The sequence below is a fragment of the Narcine bancroftii genome, chromosome 5, assembly GCF_036971445.1.
Source record: "Narcine bancroftii isolate sNarBan1 chromosome 5, sNarBan1.hap1, whole genome shotgun sequence".
Lineage (NCBI taxonomy): Eukaryota > Metazoa > Chordata > Chondrichthyes > Torpediniformes > Narcinidae > Narcine > Narcine bancroftii.
The window spans coordinates 83,781,163-83,805,205 of record NC_091473.1 but is presented as its reverse complement, the minus strand read 5'-3'; the positions used below and the strand labels follow the sequence as shown (position 1 = coordinate 83,805,205).

The 24,043-nt window shown below is 39.4% G+C and overlaps 2 protein-coding genes and 1 long non-coding RNA gene across 9 annotated transcripts in view; 2 read left to right on the top strand and 1 right to left on the bottom strand.

Moving 5' to 3' along the window:
* LOC138763643 (sterol O-acyltransferase 1-like) overlaps nucleotides 1-19,795 on the top strand; it is a 66,964-nt gene extending 47,169 nt beyond the window's left edge. For all 4 annotated transcript variants that reach the window (XM_069938142.1, XM_069938139.1, XM_069938140.1 and 1 more), the window contains 6 exons: nucleotides 1,910-2,039; nucleotides 4,231-4,328; nucleotides 6,192-6,290; nucleotides 8,910-9,045; nucleotides 9,888-10,033; nucleotides 10,300-19,795. In XM_069938142.1, the coding sequence (XP_069794243.1) occupies nucleotides 1,910-2,039; nucleotides 4,231-4,328; nucleotides 6,192-6,290; nucleotides 8,910-9,045; nucleotides 9,888-10,033; nucleotides 10,300-10,356 (666 nt within the window). In that variant the 3' untranslated portion in view covers nucleotides 10,357-19,795. The remainder of the gene's footprint in view (nucleotides 1-1,909; nucleotides 2,040-4,230; nucleotides 4,329-6,191; nucleotides 6,291-8,909; nucleotides 9,046-9,887; nucleotides 10,034-10,299) is intronic.
* Nucleotides 10,174-23,829, bottom strand: LOC138763645 (uncharacterized). The gene is made up of 2 exons (XR_011357693.1): nucleotides 23,451-23,829; nucleotides 10,174-10,693 (listed from the first exon to the last, which is right to left on the bottom strand). It is a non-coding gene; the product is annotated as an uncharacterized lncRNA (long non-coding RNA).
* The window catches only part of axdnd1 (axonemal dynein light chain domain containing 1), a 215,522-nt gene continuing 215,308 nt past the window's right edge, over nucleotides 23,830-24,043 (top strand). For all 4 annotated transcript variants that reach the window (XR_011357692.1, XM_069938137.1, XM_069938136.1 and 1 more), the window contains exon 1: nucleotides 23,830-24,015. The gene's annotated coding sequence lies outside the window, so the exon portion shown is untranslated. The remainder of the gene's footprint in view (nucleotides 24,016-24,043) is intronic.

Sequence of the window (24,043 nt, the reverse complement as noted above, 5' to 3'; positions counted from 1 at the left end):
ATTGTGATAAGAAGCAGTTTGACATGGTCAAAACATCAGAGCATATAAAGAACAGGAGTTGACATGTCATGTTGCAGCTATACAAGATATTGGTGAGGCCACGCTTGCAGTGGTGGATACAATTCTGGTCACCAGCAATAAGTGGAATATAATTAAACAAAAGGGTGCAGAAAGTATTTTGAGGGGTGATATTGGATCTGAGGGCCTTGAGATGCAGAGAGAGCCTGGATAGGCTCTACTTTTTCCCTGAAGTATGGAAGGCTGAGGAGAATCTGTTATGTGGGTGTTTAAAATGAGAGGCATAGATAAGGCAAATGTCTTTCTTCCACCCTCACCTCCCCAGGGTAGAGAAATCCAAAACTAGATTTGGGGTGAGAGGCGAAAGATTTGGATGGGATCTGGGGGAAACTTTTTCTCATGGTGATGGGTGTGTGGAATGAACTGTCAGAGGAAGCTGTAGAAGTAGATACATTTGTGATAACAGTGGCAAGGCTCCTACACCATCACATCCTGAAAGGTGAAACAAAAAAGCAGTTTCAATTGTATAAATCTCTTCCAGATAAGCTCAATACTTCTCAGTCTTCAAAGGAGAAGACAATCAAGAACTCTCGCGTGGCCCCACAATTTCCAGTGAGTCTGTGCTCTCAATTTCTGAACCTTACTGAGAGTGAATGCTTGGAAAGCATCAAGACCAGGCAGTGTACCTGGCTGGATCTTTAAAACCTTTGTGAACCAACTGGCTGGAATTTTTGCAGACATTTTCAATCTCCAGCCATATTGCTCTGAGGTCCCTACCTGGTTCAAAAGGACAGCGGTCATTCAGATGCCCAAGAAGAGCAAGGTGATGTGCATCAATGACCATCAGCCATGGCACTGATGTCCACTGTTAGGAAGTGCTTTGAGAGATTGAGCATAGAGCAAATCAACTCCTTCCTCTGGAAGGACCTGGATCCATTTCAGTTTGCATAACTTTAAGACAAGTTGACAGCAGATGCCAACTTGTTGGCCCTCTATTCTGTGTTGGATTGTCTATAGTAAACAAGAACACTTCTGTCAGGCTGTGGTTCATTGACTGCACTTAAATTTCAAAGCCACCATACCAGTAAAATGTGCAACCAAGCTAAAGGGCCTTGGACTCTGATCATTTCTGCAAATGGAATCATGACTTCCTCATTGGCAGACCTCCAATCAGTGCAGATCGGCAACATCGTCTCTTCTACATCGTGCATCAACACGGGCACCCAAGGCTGTGTGCTCAGTCTTCCACTCTATTTCTTGTACACCCATGACTACGTAGCCAAATTAATTTCCAACTCAATTTACAAATTCACTGATGACACCACTGTTGTTGGATGAATACCTGGAAATGATGAATCAGAAATACAGAATAGAGATGGGGAATCTGGTTGGGTGGTACCAGAGCTACAATCTTGCTCAACATCACCAAGACCAAGGAACATTTTTTTTGATTTTGGGAAGGAGAGGCTGAAGGATCATGAGGAGATGGAAGGAGTCAGGTCTTTCAAGTTCTTGGAATGACTTCTTCTCAAGCCAGCTCATTTAGGCAGCCATACCAATGTTTCGACTTTGAAAGAAGCTTGAGGAGATTGGCCATAGAGTGTTTTTATACAATGCTGAGATTTTGCATTTGATGCAACAGGACTGAATCTCATATGACTGGTAGTACAATCCTTAATGCTGTGGCTTGAACTGACTTACGAGTACTTGTACCCCAACCCATTTTAAAACTTCATTCCTACCTTATTATTCCCTTTACTCATCTGGTTTAATGAAGTCTCATCTTGCAAGGTTGGGCTTACATTGCAGGTGACAGTGCTGTCATTTTATTAACAAGCACGAAAGAAGGATTTGGAATTGACAATATCAGCTTTTTGTATTTTTTTTCCAGGTTCTGGGTTGCCTATTTTATGCTTACTATATTTTTGTGCGACTTTGTATTCCTTTGTTCCGAAACATCAGTCGGGAACCATTCAGCTTGAAAGTCTTGGTTCTTTGCATCTTCAATTCCATTTTACCAGGTAGAGATTTTTCTTGCACCGACATCCTGAAAGTACAAATGTCAACTCTAATGTTCTTGTTGTGAATAGCACAGTCTCTGATTTTAAAAAAAATTAAAATAAAAAGTCATCAAGGCTGAAATGGTAGTGGACTTTGTCCACCAAAAACATATCTGCTTTTATATGTGCTGTTGATTAAACTTCTTCATTTTAAGCCCAAAACAGCTTTTTATCTGATGGGCTTATTCAGCAAATATATACTCATTATATATATACTTATTATACATCTAAGGTATGATCAGCATCTATAACCATATAGCAGTTTACAGCGTGAAAACAGGCCATATCAGCCCTTCGAGTCCGCACCGGTTCACTTGAACAACTCCACTAGTTCCCCACCCCTCCACTCTCCGCCCATAACCCTCCAACCCCCTCATATCCATGTACACATCCAACCTTCTCTTAAATGACAGAAAGGACCCTGCTGCAACTATCTTCTCTAGAAGATAATTCCATTCTGCCACCACTCTCTGAGTGAAGAAGCATCCTCTAATATTTCTCCTAAAGTTTTGCCCCCTTACCCTTAACTTGTGCCCTCTTGTTCCAACCTCCCCTGCCCTCAGGGGAAAAAGTCTACTCACATCTAGTCTATCTATTCCCTTCATAATTTTAAATACCTCTATCAAATCCCCTCTCAACCGTCTACTTTCCAATGAATAAAGTCCCAGTCTCCTTAATCGTTCTCTGTACTCTAGATGCTGTAAGCCAGGTAACATTTTTGTAAATCTCTGCGCCCTCTCCACCTTATCTATATCCTTCTTATAATTTGGAGACTAGAACTGAACACAATACTCCAAACCTGGCCTCATCAATGCCTTAAACAATCGCAGCATCACTTCCCAGCTCCTATACTCTATGCTATGATTTATGAAGGCCAGCATGCCATATACCTTCTTAACCACCCTGGGAATCCACCTTCAAGGAACTCTGTACCATAACTTCAAGATCCCTCTGCATTCCTCAGTGCCCTCCCCTTAACTGCATATGTCCTATTTTGTTTATTTTTTTCCAAAATGCAGCACCTCACACTTGTCTACATTAAATTCCATCTGCCATCTTTCAGCCCACTTTTCCAAACAAACCAAATCCTTCTGTAATCCAAGAAAACCTTCCTCACTATCCACGACTCCCCCTATTTTCGTATCATCTGCATATTTGCTTACCCAGTTAACCACCCCTCTCATCCAAATCATTAATATAAATGATAAACAACAGGGGACCCAGCACCGATCCCTGAGGCACACCGCTCGTCATAGGCTTCCATCCTGTCAGACAGTTGTCCACCATTACTCTCTGCTCTCCATCTTCCAGCCACCTCTGAACCCATCTCACTATCTCTTCATTAATCCCTCGTGTCTGAACCTTCCTTACTAACCTTACATGCGGGTTTAGAGCTCTTAAAAGATCCCGTCATTTCAACTGTTGGATTCTGCCCTGACCCAAATTGTTGGTCACCCTTTATTGTTGCCGAGTTGCTCCAGCATGTTTGAGTATTGCACTTGCCCAACATCTGAAGACTTTCTTGTTCAGCTGTTGTGTGTGGTCTTTGGTGTAGGAAAATGAGTTGCATTGCAGGAGGTTATCTCAAACTTAACACCGAACTAAAGGAGATATTAGCTCAGATGATGAGACAAGTGGTCAAGGAGCTTGGATTTGTGCAAGTCTTGAAGGAGAAAGACTGGTATGAAGGAAGGAATTCTAGTGCTTTAGAGGATTGATAAAATGAGCAAATGTGTCTAGATGGGTGTGGGAATGGGACAAATTTGACATTTGAGAATTAATTTCAGAAAATGAACATGGAGCTGATAAATGAATACATCTTGGTAGGAGGAAGGACAGGAGGAAAGTTTTGGATCCCCAAGTCAGTAGTCTTGCATGACTAACCCATTCGATTAGATTTAACTTTCTCTTATTAAGGGTGGATCCAAGCAGAGAGACTTTCTCCATTTCAAATTGCAGTGTATTTGGTGCAAATTCTTGGACAGTGTTTCTTTAGAATTTTTAATAGGATTGTCAGTGTAAAAGCTGCCCTTTGAGCCTGGTTGTCATTACAGGGACTGGTAGTGAGGGGTCAAAGCAAAGTGTTTTACAAATGTATTTATTACTGCTGGTTGTGGGAAACCGCACATTGTGAATTGGTTTTGTCTTTCAGGTGTACTTGTACTATTCCTGGCTTTCTTTGCATTCCTGCACTGCTGGCTCAATGCCTTTGCTGAAATGCTCCAGTTCGCTGACAGGATGTTCTATAAGGTAACCTTTAACTTTTAAATTCTGGGAAGTATTAATGGGTTCTGTCGATTATTTTCATCTATTCTGTTTGATGCTATCTGGTTGTTGGAAAGAGAGGTAGGTGCCACTTAACGTCCAACAATGCATTCCGTGAAAGTTGGCGTTAATGCGATGTGGATGTTGTGAGAACACCACATTATATACTTAGCAAAGCTATATGGGATACTGTAGTATATCTGTAAACTTTTTATTTTTAAGTAGGGATTTGTGTGGGCAGAGAGTGGGGCAGTGGGATCAGTGTGGGGACTGACATGGGGCTGTGGGGAGAGAGCAGGGCAGTGGGGGGACCGACACAGGGCAGTGGGGGGACCGACACAGGGCAGTGGGGGGACCGACACAGGGCAGTGGGGGGACCGACACAGGGCAGTGGGGGGACCGACACAGGGCAGTGGGGGGACCGACACAGGGCAGTGGGGGGACCGACACAGGGCAGTGGGGGGACCGACACAGGGCAGTGGGGGGACCGACACAGGGCAGTGGGGGGACCGACACAGGGCAGTGGGGGGACCGACACAGGGCAGTGGGGGGACCGACACAGGGCAGTGGGGGGACCGACACAGGGCAGTGGGGGGACCGACACAGGGCAGTGGGGGGACCGACACAGGGCAGTGGGGGGACCGACACAGGGCAGTGGGGGGACCGACACAGGGCAGTGGGGGGACCGACACAGGGCAGTGGGGGGACCGACACAGGGCAGTGGGGGGACCGACACAGGGCAGTGGGGGGACCGACACAGGGCAGTGGGGGGACCGACACAGGGCAGTGGGGGGACCGATGCGGGGAAGTGGGGTCAGTGTGGGGACGACGCGGGGCTGTGGGGTCAGTGTGGGGACGACGCGGGGCTGTGGGGTCAGTGTGGGGACCGACGCGGGGCTGTGGGGTCAGTGTGGGGACCGACGCGGGGCTGTGGGGTCAGTGTGGGGACCGACGCGGGGCTGTGGGGTCAATGTGGAGACCGACGCGGGGCTGTGGGGTCAATGTGAGGAGAGAGCGGTGCTGTGAGGTCAGTGTGGGGCAGTGGGTTCAGTGTGGGGACCGACACGGGGCTGTGGAGTCAGTGTGGGGACCGATACACGGCTCTGGGGAGAGATCAGAGCAGTCAGATCAGTTTGGGTGTACACTATAGAATTTCCTATAGCTAGCAATTGCTTTTTCTAAATTGCTGTGGACTGGCTCATGGAAACCGAATAATTATGGAACCACGGTCGGATATTGCCCGAACGGACGTTAAGTGGCGCATTACCTGTATAGAAATTTCATCAAAATAGTACTTGAAATCACAGTTACTTGACCTTTTTGGTTCATTTTGTTTTAGCTCTGACTTTTTGTTGTTAAAAAAACCTCACTGTGTAACAAAGATCAAAAAATAGACCTTCACCCTTTCAATTACTGGCTGGGCAACTGTGTTTTCTAGATGCTGGATCAAATGTGCTGACTAGTTTACTGTGGGCTTCCTGCAAATACAGTAAAATTGAAATCAGGTTATGGACAGCTTAAAATGAGGTTGGATGCTAGCTTCTGGCTTTATAACCCCACCCTTATTGCATTTATCTAAACAACATTGCATCTCAGTTATGTTTGGGGAGAGGAGCATTGGGAGAAAATGGAACAAGGTGGGCTTTGCTTGTGAAAAATTATTTTTGGATTGAAGCAGCTTGTTGTATTATTAGACTTATTTCCAAAATATTAAGATGATTGCAAAGAATATAGTTTTAAAAGATGACCAACAACCAATTAGTTGTATTGTGAAACATAGAAGGGAGCCCCAAATAAATTCTACTGCTAGTGTTGGTAATGGAACTTGTGTTGTCCATTTCCGTTCAGGACTGGTGGAATTCTACATCCTTTGCAAACTATTATCGGACCTGGAATGTAGTGGTCCATGACTGGCTGTACTACTATGCTTACAAAGACTTCTTATGGGTAAGGAACTATTTTGGTGTGCTCTTTTTGTGCAAGGAATTTGGGTTAAATGGACTCACTTGGTCTGGTTTGATTGACCATTTTGGGAGACAAAACACAACCTTGAGGAATAACACATCCTTTTTCTAATTTTTGGTAATGCCTACCTTTCTCCAGTTCTACAGGATCTATCTCTTTACCTACTAAAATAAGAGCTGTACTATTAGTTTAATTTCCAACTTTCCCACCCTTTTCTCCAAATGTGGTCTCTTCCTCCAGTACACAATCACCTCTTAATTTCTTCTCTTTTGTTGTCCCCTCCCCCCCCAATTTACTTGCTATCACCCCTTCCTACTTCAGTCTTGCTAAAGGGTCACAACCCAAAATGTTGCCTGATAATTTCTACCCATGAATGCTGCCTGGCCCAGTGAGTTCATCCAGCTTCTTATCTGATTTGAAAAAAATAGTGCTCAAATGGAGCTCAGCTTGCAGTTTTAGAGCTGAATGATAATATATTTTACTACTTGTTGTTATGTACCAAGCCAGCAGCAATAGAAATTCACCAAGACCATGGTAGTTTCAAAACAATAATTTTTATTGATAACTATTAACATTACACTTCTTACTTAACTAACAACCCCACTATGTATATGTGTGTGTGTAAAACCCAAACCATTACAGTTTAAGCTTAATTCTGAAGAGATGATTTTAAAGTTTAGTCAGTTTTGTTTTGAAATTTGGATTCTTTAATTTGTTGCTCAGAAGCAATTATGGAGTAGGTGTGAGACATCAGACTCCTCAAAACTCAGTTTTTCTCGAGTTGTTCTCAGAGAAATATTTCTTCATACGAATGATTTTCCACAAATCTCCCTCATGCATGGAAGTTTTTTAATCTGTGTTTCACATGATAATTTCACAAACCCATGCAAGGGTTACACAAAGTGCCATGTAGAAATGGACACAGTAGAACTGCCCTCTTTTACAAAAAGTCAGTGAAGTGACTCTTCTTCATTGCCGCCGATTTGGTGTTTCTCCCTTGATGAGGAGAATACAATATAGAAAATACAATATAGAACAGCACCTCTCTCTCTAGAGGCTACAGTTTTTCAATCCTGTCCAACTAACAGGATGGTCAGGCACCTTCTTCGATCCTGTTATCTCCAGGACTGTTTCACTTTGAAATGAGTTACTTAATATTCAGAAATGTTTTGTCTTGAAGTGTCTTTACCATATGACAAAACATCATTCCTGTCTTTTAAAGTTTCTCCAAAGTTACTTCACATCTATATGCTAAAAGCATATGACTTCATCTCTGTCCATTTAGATCCACAATCAAGTGACTGTTTTGTTTGAAGTGTCAATTCTAAAAACAGAGGTAATCAGCAGATGGTCTCTTATTTGACTAGCAGTCCTCCTTGGTACTTCAGCTTTTAATGAACCATTGTTCTGATTCCATGACATGTTTGCCAGTTTTTACTGAATGTTGAATCAACATTCATTTTGACTTCCAAAATGGTTTCTGTATCCAAGGGTCTGTGACTGTGAGTGTCCCCTGTCCAGCCCACAATTCCTTTACTAAGAAATATACCATAATAACTAAACATTAATAACACAATTTTGTCACACTTATGTTAATTTTTAAACCTTCAGCATGACAATAATGATTATCTTAATGGCATCTTTCAATGGATTTATCAAGGAGAGGTGTTAGAACTGCAAGATTATTGTTGTGGGATGAGCACCATTGCTGATTTAGAAAAGTACAACACTGGTTCTATACAGGACCTTATTTCTTGAAGATTAATTTAATTTGGATGAAGACTTGAAGTAATTAAAAAAAAATCAATGCTGAGACTGTAGATGGTGATGCAGAGTTATAGCCATCCAACATGCAAATTGGCCCTTTGGCCCACAAAATTCATGTTGACCATCAATGTCCTACTTGGACCAATGCTGGATATCTCATTTTATGTTTGCCTTATTCTCCTTTCTGAAGAATTTGGTTAATTCATGGGTGAAGGGTGAAAGGGGACATGTTTAGGGGGAAAACTTCTTGTCAGAGTGGTGGGGCTGTGGAATGAGCTGCCAGCTGAAGTGACGAATGCAGGCTCAATTTTAACATTTAAGAAGAATTTGAACAGTTATATAGATGGGAGGGGTATGGACTGGTTGCATGTCAGTGGGACTAGGCAGAAAAAGAGTTTGACACAGACAAGAAGGGCCGAAGCCCTGTTTCTGTGCTGTAATGTTCTATAGTTCAATAAAGTTGTTCCATTGTTAGTTGCAAACAAAACTAGGAGACCCTATTCAATAAGTTTCACTCTCAACTTCGAAAATGTTTAAGTTCTGGATATTCCTTTGGAACTGCTTGTATCTGCAAAATGTGCACCTACTAAGATCTTTTTTTTCCTGCGAATGGACTAACACAAAGCAGATGTATTATTTGCCTTAATTCATAACTCTATGCCAGCTACTGGGTGCTGCTGCCTTCTCAAGCCTCTGGATGACAAAGGATTTAAGCACTGGTTTTATTCATAATCTTGGAGCCCTAAAATTATCATTGTTGTCACGACCAAATTTCTACCTTCTTAAAAAAAAATGCTTGAGTTAGCCCAATTTGACCATTTTGTCTTTTTGCAGTTGTTCACCCATCGTTTTAGGGCTGCGGCTATGCTGTCAGTCTTCACAGTGTCTGCTGTAGTTCATGAGTATGTGCTGGCTGTTTGCTTTGGGTTCTTCTACCCAGTGCTCTTCTGCCTGTTCATGTGCTTTGGAAGTAAGTACTTTCTGATTTTCTAAATTTTTTGTAATAATAAGTGGTAATCTGAAAATAAATATGATGTATTCAGGCAATTACAATGCATTATTTTTAGGAATTCTTCATCTTAGCAGCACCTTTTTTTCCTTCCAGTTCTGACTCAACGTAAAAAGATTTTGAATTATCATCAAAAATGATTGAATGTATATTAAAGGGGGAAAAAAAAATGTGGATTCAGGTGTTGGTTGTTGCATCACAACTGGTGCTGCTAATTTGAGATCCGATCAACTCAAATGACCAGCAACATTTTCAATTTTGAAAGTCTCAATTACATCATTCTATGTGGAAGGTGCATTGACTCCATTGACATTGCTTCACTTATATATCAAAATAAGTTCTGATGCTTCTCTAATTCTTAGAAACCTGGCAATTGACAGCAAAGAGTTCACTTTGAGTCAGCTAACCTTCCAATTCAACTAAAACATATTTGTTCATTTGTTTGTTTAATCTTTTGACATAATCTTCACAGTAGGTCAAGGAGGATCGTGACTGTTGTGAAGATGTTATAATTTTAAATGTGATTTTCACTGTATAGTTGTGTTGTATGATATTTGAGCCAGTTTTTTCAATTTTAAAATATTTATACTGCAATTCATTTTCTTGTGTGCTCATTGGTCTTCCGAGGGTTAATGTGAAAACATAAAGGGGTTGGCTGGCATTCGCATTTGAGGCTTTTAAACGTGTATTATTTGCAATCCAAAAAGGAATCTTGTTTAAAGTACATAATCCAGGTAGCTGATAGCTAAAACAGTAACTGATTTATTGTTACTCCAAGTTTTAAACTTTTTTTCGTTTTGTAGTGGCTTTCAATTTTGTCCTGCATGACCGTCGGAAAGGGCCTGTTTGGAACGTGGTGATGTGGACGTCACTGTTTCTGGGCCAGGGCATGCTGGTATGTTTATATTCACAGGAGTGGTATGCCCAGCAGCACTGTCCCCTTACTAATGTAAGTTCATGAATGAAAACAAACATCAAATGATTATTTTGAAAATTAGACAATTGTACAATATCTTAGATTAAAGGCTAATCTAATAAAATGCCTTTTGCTTTCAGGAGAAAGTGAAGATACAAATCTCTCAATCTACATTTTGTTTTGAACATTTTTAATTGCAACATCATTGGCTTCTTTTATTAATATCTTCATTGATGTTGATCTATTTGTGGTCAATATTGTGTGATCATTTGAAAATGGAAGTATTTGTTCTTTTGCAGCCGTCCTTTTTGGATTTGTTGAAGCCTCGGTCTTGGACCTGCCGCTTACACTCGTAACTGAGAGAAGCTTGTGTCCCTGTATCTACAGAAAACTGGGAACATTTCCATTGGATTGTGGCAGCGCCTTTCATAAACCAAATGAATGTTTTCCTTTCACCGGATAGTGCCTGCTTCTTGTTCTGTCTTGGGTTTCGGTCATGGAGCTGGATATTTTTCTGAAGCATTAATCACAGGACCAATACCAATTTAGTGCAACACATACTGTATTAAGTATCCAATGTCTGTGTTTGTAGGTGGGAAGAATGCCTGAAGCAATATACTGACTAGGATATATCGACATCAAGATCTTTAAGTTCAAATTCTTTATTCTTCCCTTCCCTCTGCCTTCTTGTCCCTACCAACCATACAAAGAGTGAAGAAAAAGTTAACTTTGACAATTTGCATGTGATTATCAAATATACATGCAGCTTCTGCATAAATACAAGTTTACAGAGGTTTCTCATTTTATAATTCAATACAGCAGTGCAAAATTGCAGGGAGAATAACTCCTTGGTTTAGTGCTGCCATAAGAGGGATGGCCAAATCGGAGCCTCATATTCTGATTAATCAATTCTTTAAGCAGCATGTGTGACGAGAAACTGTTAATGTTTTAGGTACTGACTTTTCATCTGGATATACTAATAATTTCTAGCAATTTTTATATTTTTACAAGGCTGGTTGAATCCCCTAAACAAATTTCTCTCTTCCCAACTATGGGATGTCGAGGCCAATTAAAATGTTGTCAGTGACATTCCATTCAGGACACTGGGAACGAAAGGAAGACTTTCTCTAAATCAGCACATTTACTTGCTGTTAGATTTGCTTTGATATTTTCCAAATTAAATTGGATGGGAAACAGGATTTCGTGTCAGCTTTGGTCAATAACTTCACTGATAAATTGAGTATTCTGCTGATCAATTAGTATAATGCTCTCTTTCTGCATTTGTATATTTTCATTTTTTTTTTGCCATGGCACAATAATTGTTGAACTAGTTGAAATTGAGGGAAAACACTATTAACACAACTAAAACAAATATTTTGACCAAAAAAATGTGGCCCAAAAGCCAAGTCAGAATTTCAAAATTTGCTTAGTCTGAATTTTGTGCATAAATCAAATAGGAAGAAGATAATTAGATTTATTATCCTAAATCTAATATAGTAAGAGAGAACCCTGTTATTGTCATGTAAGGAAATTCCTTAAACTGAGGTCTAATAGATGATAGTGGCTGCTCATAACTAACATTTATATGGATTTCATAATTTTTTTAATACTTTATTTTCTATTCATTGAATGCTTGAGTTGGAATGCACAAGAAATTGAATACCGTCATCTTTTGTTTTTCTCTGTAGAGAATGTTTTACAAACCAAAATTACTACTTTGAAATGCAACTTTAAATAGTATCACACACTATAGCCCAGAAAAAAATATTTTGATTTTGAAGTCTTTCCTCTTGACTTTTCACTAATTTAACTGAGTGATTGTTGATAACGATGCAGTTCCCTCTTCTTATTCCCCAAAACAAGACCAACTACTAAACATCAAGGACACAGCCTGCAGTCACAAAATGTTCAGTTTTTCTGGGTAAGGTATTAAATGGAATGCAGTTACACTTGCAATATTTTGAATCAACTTTCCCCAGCACATTCTGTTTTTTGTTTGCCATTCCAGGTAGTCCTTGGTGGCAACAAGCCTTCATCGGGATTCCAATAACCAAACATTTCTACCTGCTATTGGATCCCTAATGGAAAAAATATAAGCAATTGTTTAATTAAAATTCTTTATTTGTAAGATTGGGTATGAGACTAATTTCTCCCCAAATATTTATGCTTTTTTCTGTTGGCTGTGTACTGAATGGACTTGACATCACAGGTTAAAGTAGAGACACTGCTGTTAAATTTTGTTTGCAATTATACAATATTTCCATTTATCCTTATCTACTGATGGATTTGCATTACAATTCAGCACTGAAATGTGATCCCATGGCAAAATGTCTTTCCAGATAATCCCTGAATGGATCTTGAATTTTGCATGTAAATCCTTGTGAAAATTTGTGTTTGCAGATCAGTACTGTATCCCTCACCCTGCCCCAAGTTCGGATGAATACTGCTTGGAGCTGCCAGACTTTAATTTTTGCTTTTGAGTTGCTCAGATTTTTAATAGTAATTGTTTATGAATCGATTCAGGGCTGGGACCTGGAACTGCTAACTGCTTCAAGTGAAGCATTTTTTCAATATGGAGTTTGTCATTCACTGCATAGTGTTGCTTCAGGTTGAAGGCGTGCATTCTCATGTGGAAAAATATTACTTGTCCAAAACCATAATTTAGCACCATGTTGCAAATAATTTTCCCAAAATGTCATTATTAGAGCATATTAATTTGGTATATTTTACCAAGAAAACTAATTGGAACAAATCTCATTTGGACACAAGTTTCCAACATTTTCCAAATTAATATTCATACATTATCTAGGACCTAATTGCATCCTTGAAATGTCTACCTATGCTTTAAAAACACTTGCTGTTCATGTATCATAAAACTTGTCCAAAGATTCTGATTAAAAGTAGTTTACTTGATGGGAAAAGTAAATATGATTAATAGATATGAACCAGATTTATTTTTAGTTGCCTTTGCTCTTTGACAGCTGAAAAATACTACCATGTTTGGAAGGAATTTTGTCAATAATTTCAACATTGAAATTGAAGGATGGCAAAATACTGATGGAGACAGGTTTTGATCTTTGTTCTCCCAATATTCAAATTAAATGACACTGATTTCAAATGTGGTTCTGCATTGAGTAATCATTTTCCTTACTGATGCAGTAAAATATGCAAAATAAATTACTATTTGGAAATGTCATACCTACAAACTGTTTTGAAGGATCTTCACTGGCATTTTGACAAGTTTATTGTTTGTATATATGAAGTGTGCATTTCTGACTCCATATGGGTGGGGCGGGGTGGGGTTGCTACACAATACTAGTCTTCTAGCTCATGTTTATCTCTTTGGTTTCTCATTAGAATTCTGGTCTCTCTGCGAGGGATTTGAATGCCCTCTCTTGACAGTTGATATTATTGTCTACTGAATATGCATAAAATTATAAAACTATTTCCAATCCAGTGTTTTGTTCTTGTGGGTTATTTTTTAAATGTTTATTCATGAGTTTTGGTATTGCAGAGCCTTTTAATTATTGTAACTACCTTATAGTTGGTATTTGTTCACAAAAAGATATTCTACTATGCAGGTAGCTTTAAAAGTGCTTTATGATATTATAAGTGACTTTTATCTGTGAGACAGTTATGCACTTCAACAGAATTATTTTTATAGTGTTTTCTGTGCAGCCTGAATAGTGTGATGAATCATTGTTCACAAGCACAGTATTGCTAATACAATCCTTTTTACAAATGATCATATCTTTATTGAAGAGCAGATTCTTTATCTTTCATTGAGTTATCTGTGATTGATTGAGATTTTTGCTTAGTGTTGAGTTGATTTAGTGTAAATGGATGGTTGAGGTCAGTTCAGATGTTTTGTATGTCTTTGACTCTAATTCAACCTTGATTGTCATTTTGGGTTATGCATTAAGTTGTCACAGTGCATTTCTATAACACCTTTCAACAGTGTAATGTTCTAGATGTTTTATGACCAATTCGGCACTGTTGAGTCTAATTATGGCCATCTGCAAGAAAGCGGCAAGCCATTTGGTACAATGATTTAATGTTGTTATTTGAAAAATTAGTATTAGCCAGGGCACTGGTACATTTCTGCTTGTAATATGTGGGACAACTGCATTTCTGGCAAGGTCACCATTTATTGCTCTTGAGAAAGTGGTGGAAAGAGCCACCAACATTGAAATGCTGCAGTGAAGAGACTTCTGTGCTATGAATAATGAGTTCCAGGATTGAGACCCATTAATGAAGTAATGGTTGCCACAATCTAGTCATGATGGAGGAAAATTTACAAATTGTGTTTTTCCTTTCTTCTTGACTCTCTTCTAGATGGAAGAAAAGACTTGTTTTGGGCTTGCTCTCAAAGTTGTGCATTTTGAGGTTTGTCTGCAGATTCCATATTGGGCTAATATTGAGGGAATGAACATTTGGGTTGATGGATGGGATACTAATCAACTTGCTTTGTTCTAGAATCTAGATGGTAATAACTTGTGTTGTTGGAGTTGCACTCTCAGGAAAAGGAGAGCATTTAATTTTGCTTCTGACTTGTGCTTTGTAGTTATGAAATAGATTTTGGGTTATGAGGAGTTCAGTCATTAGTTGCAACTTTTAACCCTCTTTTTCAGTTTTTACTGCCACATATTTAAGTGGCTGGTTATGGTTTTTTTCACAATATTGAAAGTAGGGAATGAGTACAGTTTGTTGAATAATTTATGTTCAGCTGTCACAAAGATTTCTGATTAGCATTAAATTTGAAAAATTCCTCCAATCAGCATTGTAATCCTAACCAGAAATGTGTTCCAGCTCTGAAGTGGGCCTTGCATCCTTAAATATGTGATTTGAATGAAAGTAGAACCACAAATAGTTATATTAATGGAAGATTTGTGTTTTTTCCATTAATTGTGTAGTACAGGTCACAGACAAAACTTGTCAGCCATCAAGGAAGAGATTTGTGTTTTTTTGCATTGATTGTGTAGTACAGATCACAGACAAAACTTGTCAGCCATCAAGGATGAGACTGAACATGCTATGAATCAAAACAAAATTTGTTTGAATTGTACTGCATAAGTATGTGAAAAAGGAGGATGATCTGAAGGATAATCAATTTGCCATATTAAAGTAGCAATAGTTACCAAAATTTACTATGATCTCACCATGAGCTTTGTCACTAGAATATTTTTGGAGGCAGAAAGCACAATATTAATCCAAAGATGTAGTTCAAATTAATTCACCTACCAAATAATTTGAGGCGCTTTTGATTATTGCAAGGTGAAAGATGAGAAATAATAATTTATTTAATTTCTAAATATATGCAATACGGCATAAACTTCAACATCATTTTGGTCTTGTTTGAAGGTTTCAAAGTTTCATTTCAGAAATAATTATAAAGCACATTTAAACATCATATCTTAAGGCCTCTTTAAATATAATTCTTTCGATGAGTTGTCCTTTGGAGAGATTTTCCTTCATATGAGTGATTTCACAAACACCCTCTTAACTTGCCTGGGAGTCTGTTTTCTTGAATTAAGACTTTTGAAATCTGTGTTCGATATGTTGAAACCGCCCTCTTTATCTTAAAGAGACAGTCAAAAGTGGGCCTATTCATTTCAAAACTACTTATTCTGTGTTCTCCTTTTCAAGGAGTAATCGGCAGCTTTTTCCCCCTCTGCAGGAAACATTGTTGTTGGTCTGTTCTGCATCTTAACAGAACAGCAGGTTTTTTTTCAACTTTAGTTTTCTTCTTAAGAGTCACGGAGTTTCCTTCTACGATGAGGCTGCACTCTTTATTTTCAAAAGAGCAGTCGGAAAGTGGCTTCCCTTTTGAAATCCACTTATTTTCTGTATTCCCTTTTATTAGGAGTAGCACATTCCAGTTACTGTAACTCAACAAGGTTCCAACTCCTGTGTGTGTCACAGGGTCATGACTTCTGAACTGATCAAAAATGTCTCTCTGCCTTCAGAATATAGTTCTATGACATCAGGCAACATGACATGTCCACAGTTTTAGTTTCATTTCTGCAAATCTTCTACTTTTTCAAAACCACTCCATATCCATAACCTCTGACCTCATCTCTGTTCCAAAAGGCTTAAGGGTTTTACGATGCCAGAAAGTCTAATAAACCTGTTTTTGTTTAAACAGATGGCCTCCCTCAGCTGTTTTTCTTGAATACTTCAGTTTTTAATAAAGCAAACACTCTATTGTTCTTGAATAATTAAGACCCAATTCAGTTCCATTAGCTCTGTCCTCGACGCTGCAATTCTGAAAGATTACCTCACTTCTGAATGTATGGTATGGGTGTGTGTAGCAACCCTGTAACTAAGCTAAGACATATCTATAAGAAATATAGCCTAACACTAACCTAAATATTAATATTAACACAGATCCATTTCACTGGAAATAAATAAAAATTGAGGTTGAAGGCTTTCATTTTAATGGTGTGTTGTGATTTACATATTTTGACTGGTATGTTAATGGCCAATTTCCACCTGAGAGCTTATTACAGTATTGCAGATTTCTTTCTCCATATATAATTCCTTTAAGATTATCACCCTTCCAGCAAAGTAAATCTTTAATGATTCACCTTATTTGCTCATGGTTTACTATTTGACTGAAATCAATCAAATTTGTTTGTCAATTACTGACCCACTCTAATGAAAGTTTTCTTTTGAGGAAGCCACAAGCAGGCTAGTCAAAGGACATGAAGTGGATGTTTGTGTATTTGGATTTTCAAGAGGCCTTTGATAAGGTACCACACATAGGCCTCCTTCACAAAATGAGAACCCATGAAATTACAGGAAATATTCCAGCTTGGGTCAGGCATTAGCTGATAGGCATGAAACAAGAGTTGAATAAAGGGATCCTATTATGATTGACTACCAGTTACCAATGATGTAACTATTGGGCCACTTTGTATGTTGTATTAATGATATGAATTGTGGAATAAATGACTTTATGCCCAAGTTTGGAGATGGTAAAAAGATGGGTGGAGGGGCAGGTAATGAGGAAATGGAGAGGCTGCAGGGAGACTTAGATTAGGACGATGGGCAAACAAGTGGCAAATGAAATGTAATGTTGGAAAGGGTATGGTCTTACACTTTGGTCAAAGGAATTAAGTGGAATTAAGGCATAAAGTCATCATTAATTGGATGGGGGGAATGAGGGGGGACTTCATAGAAGCATTTTGAATGTTGAAAAGCCTGCACGGGACTAATGTGGCAAACTTGTTTCCCATGGGGCAGCACGGTTGGTGTAATGGTTAGCGTAGCGCCAGCAATTGGGCTGGGGTTTGAATCCCGCGCTGACTGTAAGGAGTTTGTACATTCTCCCATGTCTGCATGGATATTCCCTGGGGGCTTCATTTTCTTACCACTGTTTGAAACGTACTGGGGGTGTAGGTTAATTAGGTGTAAGTTGGGCAGCACAGACTCGTGGGCTGAAATCGCTTGTTCCCATGCTGTATGTCTAAATTTTAAAATTCTAAAAATTTAAGGTTGGGAAGTCAAGGACAAGAGGGCATATCTTCAAAATTGAAAGGTGTCCATTTAAAACAGATGCGGAGGAATTTATTTAGCCAGAGAGTGGTGAACCTGTGGAATTTGCTGCCACAGGTGGCCAGGTTGTTGGTGTTGAAGGCAGAAATTTATGGGTATCTGAATAGTCAATGGTTATAGGGAGAAGGCAGGGGAGTGGGGCTGTGGGAGAGTGTATCAGCTTATGATGAAAAGGTGGAGTGGACTCGACAGGCCAAATGACAAACTTATACTCCTGTATTTTATGGACTAATGGTTTATTTCCTTAAAAACAAATGAAATTGATTGTTTTATATTTTTAGAAGTCCTGGGAGCAATTCACTAGTGGAATGAAACACTTGTGATGCATGGCTTCAGTGGTTTTCAACAGATTTGCTAGAGCTGGAATTATTTCTAATTTTGATCCAACAATTTCAAATTTATTTTTATTGGGAAGCTCTGTGTCAGAAGATGATCTTCATTTTTGGCATTACAGTTCTTGATAATTTGCATATTTTCTAATACATACTGGTAAATTCAGGTTTTTCAAAATGGATTTTAAAATGATAGAACTATCCATGCTTTCAGGCATCTAATTTTCAGTGATGCCATTTACTATAGTTGCAACTGGAGTAAAAATAAATCAGTGGTAGACAATGTTTGGATGAAACAGAATTACAATTTCTTGTTGAAGGAGGCCATTCTGAGCATTGCCATTAATATCATTCTCCAATTTGTGTTTCTTGTTATCTGTTCTCTTTGGTTCATCAACTTTTCCTCAAATCTCTTGCAAGCCATCTACACAGAGCAATTAACCTGCCAAGATGTCTTTGGGGCTTGGGTGGAAACCGGAGCATCTGTAAGAAACCCATATGGTCATGGAGAATATATCAGGACTGAATCTGGGTCACGGGGACTGTGGGCAGCATTAAGTACCATACTGTGCTGTCCTTGAATCTGGTCATCATTAATTGACAAACTGAGGGTTTCCTAAGTTAAACTTGTTTTAAACCAAAACTAATCAGCTATCAATGTTTGTGATCACAATTTGAAAGTCCCCAAATTAATGTTTTGTATACATTATGATTTCCATCCAGATTGCAAAAGAACATTTTAATATGCTTGGATTTGAAAAGACATTTTAACTTGGATAGCATAAGCAATTTGAAATTATTTTGCAGTTCTGGAAGCTTATCATCAGTCTGAAACTTGGATACATTTCTTCTTTTTATATTCACTATTCAATATTCTCTACTTGAAAATTTAGTTGAAATGCACTGTAAGTCTTGCAATTTGAAATGCCCTTTCCCAGCACTCCTTCAACCAATATCCAAATATACATACTCCCCATCACCCATTTTGTGAACAAAAATTTGCTTTTGTCTTTGACATAACTACTAGCACCTACTTCCATGGGGATCACTGTCAGTAACAAGAGGGTTTTGCCATTTAACCAGATAATGCATGACATTGAGTTATTTCAACTACAGTGGGCATTAACTGGATACGGCAGCATCAGGCAAACAGAAGAAATGAGCTGAAGAGTGGTGCAGATAGAATTTTTTTCTCTATTCCATTAACCTCTGCTCATTGCTGATGTGTGCTGTCCATGTGGAACTTGCACTTTCTCTCTAACCAGATGTGTTTCTTCAAAGTGCTGTGGTTTCCTCCTGGCACTAAAGAAGTACAGATTGGTGGGTTAATTTGCCACTGTGAATGCCCCAGAAAGGGGACGAGTGGTATTTTAATTATACATTAATAATTAAAAAATGATGGATTTTTAATTTTCGGTTTGGAATTTCATATTCTAATGTTTATTTGGTATCATGGGAAATGGCTAAAATATTTGTCTCTGGTGAATGTCCTAATTTTTCAATATGATGATCTGCTGAATGACCGATAACATCAGCACTGTGTTGGGGATGCTCAGGGGGAAAAAAAACTGAGCAACTGATTCCCAGATGAGAACCATACCATATTTGTTTAAGCAGCTTTGCGACATCATCAATGAGTGTATTTCTTTGCAGCTGAGTCACTGCCTGATGACTCTTGCTTTTAAAATTATTGATAATTTTACATTGTACATCCAGCAGAAAAATATCTTAGTGCCCTGATCTGTTTGTCAACAATTTGTGGCACACCAATGTTGTCTGATACTAAATTTCTTAATTGACCTCTAGACTTTTGTTATTTGGTTGTACAAAAGTAAGATGGATGCTATTAATATTTTGTTTGGAAACATTTGTGACATTGGATGGAATAAATTTGGTTTTGAATTGAGCTGATTTGTAAAGCACCTCCTTTTTCACCCCACCTGAATCCTTGCCAAAATCACACATCATTGCCCATTACAACCTGAAAGACGACAGTGAATTAAGTAAAGAATTGTATAAAGTAAAGAATTTGATCAAATTTTCAAAAGGTATGTTGCAATAACTGTATTTTGAATTGAACTTTGCAAGCAATAACATTTTGGAAACCGAACAATAGGTAAATAGTTATAATTGTTACTGTATAAAAAAAAATTAGTACTTCAGTGTATTTGATCAATAGTTTAAATCATTTATTCTTAAATGCTTAATTTCTTGGATATATGTTGTACCTACTACCTGATGTCGATCAACCTTGTGTTTTGAGAACCTGTTCAAATATTCCATGAATACAAGAATTAAAAGAATACATTTCACATATGAAAACAGCTATCTTGAGTATTGAAATCAATTTCTCAGAGTAAGCTGTCAATAAAAGACTGCATTTGTATGATTCTCTTTGCCTGTTTATAGTGTATAATATGCCTCTAATTGCAGCAGTTTTTAAAAAAAGTAAAATTTGCTGCTATTGATTTTTTTTTCTCTCTCTAGGAGCAAGTAGTTCTTGAACTTAAAAATACCTTGAAATGTAAACATCCCAAAAGTTGTGATGGTTTCTTCAAATGAGGGAAATGGTCTAAAATTAAGGGGTCAATCTGAAGAAAGCTTGTAACCTTTGAGTTGGTCTTTAATTATTTTGTTGGACACGTGCAATATAAGCAACACCAATTTATGTGTTCCATGTACCAGCAGTTTGAAATTTGTACTTTTAATACAGAAACTTACCTACTATGTGAAAGAGAAAGAGCTTTGATACTGTCAAGTCATTGTGTGTTTATTTAAAATCTAAATAAAGTGTCTTAGCAAATAACAATTGTGTTTTTTTTTAAAAGTACATTCGATCCAGAGGTTGTGTGATTTAAACTTTTAGTATGGTATTATTTTTTAAATTTGTTTGCCCTTGGACCCAATATTTTGTTTTACAAAAATTTTTTGAGCTTCAAGCATTTGCAATAATTATCACTGCTGCTGGAAACAATGAAGACGACTTATTTAAAATACCTTCCCAATTGGGATATCGCTATATCAAAATATGTCAAATGCTTGAAGCTCAAAAAATTACCATTGCCTTCCCAAGATCATGTTATATGGCGAGCTCTCCACTGGCCACCGAGACAGAGGTGCACCAAAGAAGAGGTACAAGAAATCTCTTGGTGCCTGCCACATTGACCACTGCCAGTGGGCTGATATCGCCTCAAACCGTGCATCATGGCACCTCACAGTTTGGCGGGCAGCAACCTCCTTTGAAGAAGACTGCAGAGCCCACCTCACTGACAAAAGACAAAGGAGGAAAAACCCAACACCCAACCCCAACCAACCAATTTTCCCTTGCAACCGTGTCTGCCTGTCCCGCATCGGACTTGTCAGCCACAAACGAGCCTGCAGCTGACGTGGACATTACCCCTCCATAAATCTTCGTCTGCGAAGCCAAGCCAAAGAAAGAAGAAGTTGATGCAGGAGGAAGGGATTCAGATATTTGGATATATCATGCTCTCTTCCAGGCAGGGGTGACCTGTATCATTTGGAGCTGGTGTGACAAAATATATAGATATGTTTTTGGGAGATAACTTGGGAAAGGTTTGCTAGAGTAGGTCACATACAAACACTAAAACAAATTTTATTTGAAATACTGGAGCTCTGCTAATGCTAAACATATCAGACCCACAGCCTTTGCAAGAACTTTGAAGAGTGCCCAAGAGACTTAATTAATGGATTGTTTACAAAAAGGCAACAGATGATAGAGCTTGTCAGAGCCACAGATTGTCTGGAGCTGTTCTTAGAGGGTCATGTGGTTCTGCAAGCAGAGAGAGTCAAACAGGCTTTTTCTCTCAGAGACAAAGAGATCACTTCTACAGTGTTACAGTCAGCAACAGGAACTGGAACAGGACAAGCTGGCAAGCTTGTGGAAACCCTATTTGGAAGATGGGTTGTGAGTTCTTGGTTCAGCCTGGTCAAAGCCCTTGTGGGTCATGCAAGAGGACAGGACAGGCTGCCTAATGTTTCACATGGAATAAGAGAAACAAGAAGGAACTCTGTGGTGACTTGAAAGAAAGATGTTATCATCTGGAGAACCCTGAGGGGGCATGTTTCTTCTGCAAGACAATGAAGTGGCTGGCACCAAAACCTGGTGAACTTTATAAATGTTAAATTCTATGCACAGAATAAGAATTGCCTGCAACCAGTGAACTTGGAGGAATGAGAAGTGAGATTGGACTGTAAATCGAATAACTTTTCTGAACTTACACACATTACATACACCCAGTTAGAATTAGAAGGGGGTTAATTTAGATTAATTAAGTCAATAGTAATAAGTTAAAGTTTGATTGTTTTCATGTTTGGAGATGATTAAAATCAACTTTTGTTTAATTAACCATTTGTCTTGGTAAATATCTATTGCTGCTGGGCTTTGGGGTCCTCAGCTGGTGACATGGGTCATACTTGAATTGGAGATGGTCCAATATTCTCATGGGGTGGTTTGCTTGTCAAATGCTGCTTGGGAGAGTTTGAATGAAAATGCTGGGTGGTGCGAACTAGAGCAACACGCCAGTAACTGGAGAAATTGAGGGGACGGTAGATGCTAAGGGAAGCAAGCCTGAAAGAAAGGATAGGTGCATGATCACACCCAGACTGATGTGCTGAAGTGCATTTTATTTTAATGCAAGGAATATTATAGGTAAAGCAGATGAATTTGCAGCCAAGTCTCTGTAATGGCAAAGCTGAGTAAGATTGTCAGCTCCATGTTCCTGGATTGTGTTGTGTAAAAGGGGCTCTATGAGGAGGGAAACGTGGAAGCATAGCAAGGCATTGCTAATCAGGGAGTGTATCACATCTAGACTTTCAGAGAGGACCCAAAAGTGGGAAGGGTGCGTAGATACAAGAAAGGCGCAATAATTATGAGAAAAATAGCGCCTCTGCTGAAGGAGTTGGAATGTCAGTGCTGCCAGTGGTGTGAATCCAGGAGCGGTGCTGTTGGGTCTTTTGAGGTGCATACAGGTGAATATGTACCATGGACCTGAAGGGATATATCCCTGGTTATAGGAAGGCAAATGATGATATTGCTGAAGCCTTGTCAAAGACCTCTGCACCCTCTCAAGCAACTGGAGAATAGTTAATGTTGTACCTTTGCTCAACAAGAGGAAACCAGGATAATCTGACAAATTTTAGGGCAGTAAACGTCACATCAGCTGGAGAAATCACTGGAAGGGCTATTTATGGATAGTTAACATTGCATTGTCAGGGTCAGTATTTTTTTGAGGAGGTGACAGTTGGTTCATGAGCGGTGGATGTCGGGAAAATGCATTTGACCTGGTCCCTTGTGATGGGAAAGTGCAGAGGGAATGAGATCCATGTTGAGGTGATCATTTGGACATGGAATTGCCGATTCTATGGAAGGTTATTATTTGGTATTTCGGTACCTACAAAATCTCGAGGGCCCTGCATGAACAGAATTTACTATCTTTGGGGATCATGACCGCGTGTGAAATGTCTAATCCTAGCTCCAGGTGAGGGACAGCACCAAGAGTGTAACAACTCCACAAGATTTTCTACCTTGCTTCCCCCCTCACCTCTTTTTGGCGCATTTGCCGCCTTTTTCAACGGCACGGGCATTGATATTCATGTCAATGTCCTGTTGGCGCTTCGCTCAGTACGATTGCAGCCAACTTGTCTTCACAATGCCTGCTCAGCACCAATGCTTCCCTCCTCGGCCAAATGTTCTCTGATCTTCGAAATAAGCTCCCTGCCCTGGTCGGAGACGGCCCCTCGCTCGCCCCACGCCAACCGCAGGCTCAACTCGACCAGCGGCGGGGCCAAATAACTCCAAGCACGCTGTCCGGAGCAGTGGGTCGGGACTGAAACCCACACCAATCACAGCTCTGGTGTTGAGATGTCGCCCTGGCAACGGGACATTGCCCCCTGGACACCTCAGCAACGGGCAGACAGCGTCCGGGGTGGTTGCCCGTGGGAACGGTCAGCGTGCGCTTGCCATTGGCTGGGCTCGTCGTTCCTGGCAACAGCAAGGGGCGTGCTGGGTTGCGCGAGGGAAGTTGCTGACTGAGCGCAGGCTGCAAAGAGTCGCCGGCAAAGGACGCATTTGCTATTTATTGGGCTGTGGCTTTTTTAAAAAACAATGTAATAGGCTTAAAAATTGTTGACTGGT